Source organism: Trachymyrmex septentrionalis, unplaced genomic scaffold, assembly GCF_001594115.1.
Source record: "Trachymyrmex septentrionalis isolate Tsep2-gDNA-1 unplaced genomic scaffold, Tsep1.0 scaffold109, whole genome shotgun sequence".
NCBI classification, from domain to species: Eukaryota; Metazoa; Arthropoda; class Insecta; order Hymenoptera; family Formicidae; genus Trachymyrmex; species Trachymyrmex septentrionalis.
Genome location: NW_017304217.1, coordinates 1,207,275 through 1,211,713, shown reverse-complemented (window position 1 = coordinate 1,211,713; position 4,439 = coordinate 1,207,275). Strand labels below are relative to the sequence as shown.

Genomic DNA, 4,439 nt, shown 5'->3' with positions numbered 1-4,439 from the left:
AACGTTAACGTTTTTTTTTTACAAAGAATCGCAAAAAAGCCATTTCTTGTATGTTTAATTTCAGTTATTTTAAAAACCTTATATGTGTGCTGAAAAAATTTGGTTTGCGGCGTTAATTTCAATACTGAGAAGTCTAAAAAAATACCTCATTTGGTCCAAAGTAATTTCTTACTGTAAATTGTAGCATAATCTTTTAAATTGTGTAAAATATTTTGATTTTGGAAATGATATAAGATAATCGGTCACACACTTTTATGTGATAAAATTAAAACGTTTTTTCTATATAACGTTAGCCTGTTGTTAAATTTTGCCTGTTGTTAGATTTTTTTCTTTCTCGAATAAGCTGTAAGAAAAGACACGATGTTCAAAGGTCACATAGTACAGATTTTTCATGTAATGGATATCGTATATCACGTCTGATTGGTTACACGATTGTGCATTATGTGTTTAATTATGTATGCCTCTTGATAGTTAAATTTGTGCGTTATTTTAATTAATACATGATTAACTGTTTTAGCGTGGATTCGTAAATTGTTTCTTCGTATTCACAACATAAATATCTTTAAGATTTTGTAAAGCAATTACTTGGTAATAAATACCAAAATGGTAGGCAATAGCGTGACATGTACAAATGTGACGGAATCAGCACCGGCGGTGAAATCTGGTAACTCGGGTGCCGTGCCATTCTCATAATATTGATAATTTTTAACGCCTACGTGTAATCGAATAAGACGATAGTTGGGCATGTTGATATCAACGCGATTATTTAAGAAGTTTTGCAGCATATTGGTGACGCACCAAAAATTGCCGTCTTCGTCAAATGTGAAACTGTCGGGCCACTGCGTCAATACATCATCGCGCGATATAATTCGTTGATCGACAGTAAAAGATGGTGTATTCTTGGTATCCCACATAGCGATAGCATCGTCAGCTAGTAACGATAAAGCTAGTAGACCAAAGTAAAGTACACCAGTAGACGACATCGCCATGCCATCCGTTTGCGAAGTCTTCCGTCCAAGTTCTTTCACGTATTGATCGATATTTGACAAATTGTTCGTCAGAGCAAATACCGGAACCGAATACAGATGAAAAGAAGATAAAGGCGAATAGTAGAGTTGTCTGAAACAAATTCGATTGTCGCTTGTTAGAAAATTATACTCAAATTTCGAATATAGAAAAATGATATGTTTACAATACTATTGACAAAGAATTTTAATAACACAATAATAATTAGTAAGGAGCATATAAGCCAGCACTGACTGTCGATGTAAAAAAACCTCAAGTAAAACAACAACGTTTATAAAATGTTTAGGAATAGTTATTTTTATTTTAAAACTATTTAAGGTTATTTTTATAAGCCTAAAATCTTTTGAACTGTTTAGGAACTGGTTAAATAATTATGTTGTTTTTTACAAATGTTTTAAATTCATTGATTTTTAAGATAAAATATGAGTGGAAAGACTAAATGAGTGGTGAAGGATCGCATCTTAGCATATGCATATTTTATAAACGTATATATCAATATAAAAGTTATGCTTTTTGCGGGTTTCCTCCGTATCCAGATCCATTCTTAAAATACGAACGTTTCGGGAACCTTGCAGTTCACTTCATCAGGGCGAAGAGCAACTTGATACTGAGCTGTTTCTCCGGGCCATTCCTTTTTATATTATGCTACTTGTTGAAGTGGTGGAAAAGAAGAGAATTGTGAGTGAGAGCGGGGAGAGGGGGGGGGGAATTGGTCAGTTTTCAATAACCAGGAAAATAGTTTTCCATATTTTATTTATATTGTAGCCATTATCTCTATTTAAATTGTTAGGATGTTTTTGTATCTCTATGGCTTCTCTATACTTTCTTGGAAAGTATGAAGTAATGTTGGCTATTGTGGCCGCTTTATCAAATTGTATTTGATGTCCTGTTTCAATGTTGTGTTCTGATAATGCTCACTGCGTGACGTGTTTTAGTCTGATATCACGTTGGTGTTTTTTATCCGTAAGTTGACCAATCCCTGTTTCTCCAATGTATACTTGCCCTCAGGAACAAGATATTTTGTATACTCTTGCGGAGCTAAGTGGAGGTCTTTGATCTTTAAGATTTCTTAAGATTTGTCCTATTTTTTTGGGTGGTTTAAAGATAATTCGGATATTGTGTTTATTTAATATTTTGCCAATCCGATCTGTTGTTCCTTTGACATATGGAGAATGGATAGAATCTTTTCGTCTGGTTGTGTGTCAGAGACCGTTGTCTTATTTGCATGTTTATTAATTGTTTTGATTATGTCTTTTTTGTCGTGTCCGTTTTTCTGTAAGGCTAGTTTTAAGTAGTTGAGTTCTGTCTGTAGATGTTCTTTATCAGAGATGGTGATAACTCTATGTACAAGTGAGTTGATTGCAAAACTGTTTGTGTGATGGGTGGTGATGCGATTCGGCATCTAGGTATCTATCTGTGTGTTGGTTTTCTGTACACTTGATGGGTATTATCAGCTTTCTTAGAGACAAGAACATCTAGGAAGGGGAGTTTTCCGTTTTCTTCTATAGTGAAGTGGATATTTAGATATTGATTGTTGAGAATAAGGAATTTACGGAGTTCGGCTCTGCCGTGTCTCCGACACGAATATGTCGTCTACAGAACCAAACTTCTAATTTCTTAGGTGTTTTTCCGAGGACCTCTTTCTCAAAATGCTCCATGAAGATGTTGGCGATTACAGGAGAAATAGGAAAGCCCATTGCCGCTCCTGAAGTTTGTTCATAAAATTGGTTATTATAGGTTGTTATGGCTTCTTTATACTTTCCAAGAAAGTATAAAGAAGCCATAGAGACACAAAAACATCCTAACAATCTAAATAGAGATAATGGCTACAACATAAATAAAATATGGAAAACCATTCTCCCGCTTATTGAAGACTGATCAATTCTTCCCCTCCCCCCTCTCCACTCCTTTCTTTCCCACAATTTTCTTCTTTCACTCTAACAAATAGCGTAATATAAAAAGGAACGGCCCGGAGGAACAGTTCAGTATTAGGCTGCTATTCGCCCTAATGAAATGAACTGCAAGGTTGGAACTGATAGGTTGGCATTTCAAGAATGGATCTAAACATGGAGGAAACCCGCGAAACGCATAATTTTTATATAGAAAGCACCCATGGAAGCTTCAAGAATATTAAACGTATATATAGTTTCCATAACCGTAAGAAACCAATAGGAAACTTTGTATCGATAGAAATGTTTATGCAACCATGATTTTAAAACGTAATTTTAACGTTTCTACCTTGCTAAAAATTCCAGTTATGTCCATATAAAAAAGTATATACATTTACATCAGAATAGATATGAACAAATCAATTTTTATTTGGCATAAAATCTATCAAAGTAAATATTAAATCTGGTTATATAAGCATTTCCATTTCATGGTACATAGTTGGATTCTCTGATAAAAATGTTTTCTGTTGACATCCGCAATTCCAAATACATTAGGACATGCAAGGAATTTATGACATAAAGTTTACTGGTATTTATCAGAAAATAACATAATCCGATTTATGTAAGTATAATATTTTCATGTTTAAATTAGTAATGAGTTATTACGGGATATGGGTTTCCTAATAAAAGATTGATCTGCAATTGCATGGAAATTTGTATTCAATTAAAAATACAATAGATAATAAACGGAATTCCAGAGACCGATATGTGTGCATAAGCGTATATACGAGCTCGTATAAGTAAATACAGTGGTAGTAGATATCTGGTACCATTTGCAAATTTTGTGTATTATTTATATATAGTTATATTCAAAACAAGATTCTTTTTCAACAGTGGTTCAAACTGGCGACCTATTGTACCCTTTCTTACATTTGTGGACACGGTGAGGATTGGAAATTCTTGGCACGTAGTCTTCGGATTTCATATACATTTCCATGCATTACTTGTATACGGTTATATTTAGAAATTAATTTAATATGCATTTCATCCATAGTAATACTTTTACGCGGTTATATTTGGAAATCCAAGATTCAATCAACGCTGGTGATAACTGTCCATCCAATTTTATTTTTCGAAATTATATGAACACGATCAAAATCAATCTGCGATTTGTAGTGAGCTGCACGTAAATCTGTGCATTACTTTTACGAGGTTCTAGTAATTGAATCATGTATGTGTAATATGCTTTCGAGAATGCTTAGCTTAAAGCATTTGAAGTCGGCTGGAAAAATGTAATGTAAGGTATAGTAAAAAGAAATCTATTATTTTTGCATTAAATTGAAGGCTTTATTTAGCATAGTTAGAATGATCCGATTTAGGTCAAATATGCACCGTTTTGTTCGATAACTTGTTGCCATTTTGAAGGTAATTTCATTATGCCTCTCTCATAGAAACCCTCGTCTCTATTGGCAAAAAACTGGGACAGTCGATTTTCACAAGCTTCTCTTGAGGCGAATTTTTCAC

The 4,439-nt window shown here is 33.8% G+C and overlaps 1 protein-coding gene across 1 annotated transcript in view; it reads right to left on the bottom strand.

Moving 5' to 3' along the window:
- Window positions 1-581: 581 nt before the first annotated feature.
- LOC108748225 overlaps window positions 582-4,439 on the bottom strand; it is a gene marked incomplete at its 5' end in the record, with an annotated part of 12,287 nt that continues 8,429 nt past the window's right edge. Inside the window, one exon of the mRNA XM_018486260.1 lies at window positions 582-1,119. Within this exon, the coding sequence (XP_018341762.1) occupies window positions 582-1,119 (538 nt within the window). The remainder of the gene's footprint in view (window positions 1,120-4,439) is intronic.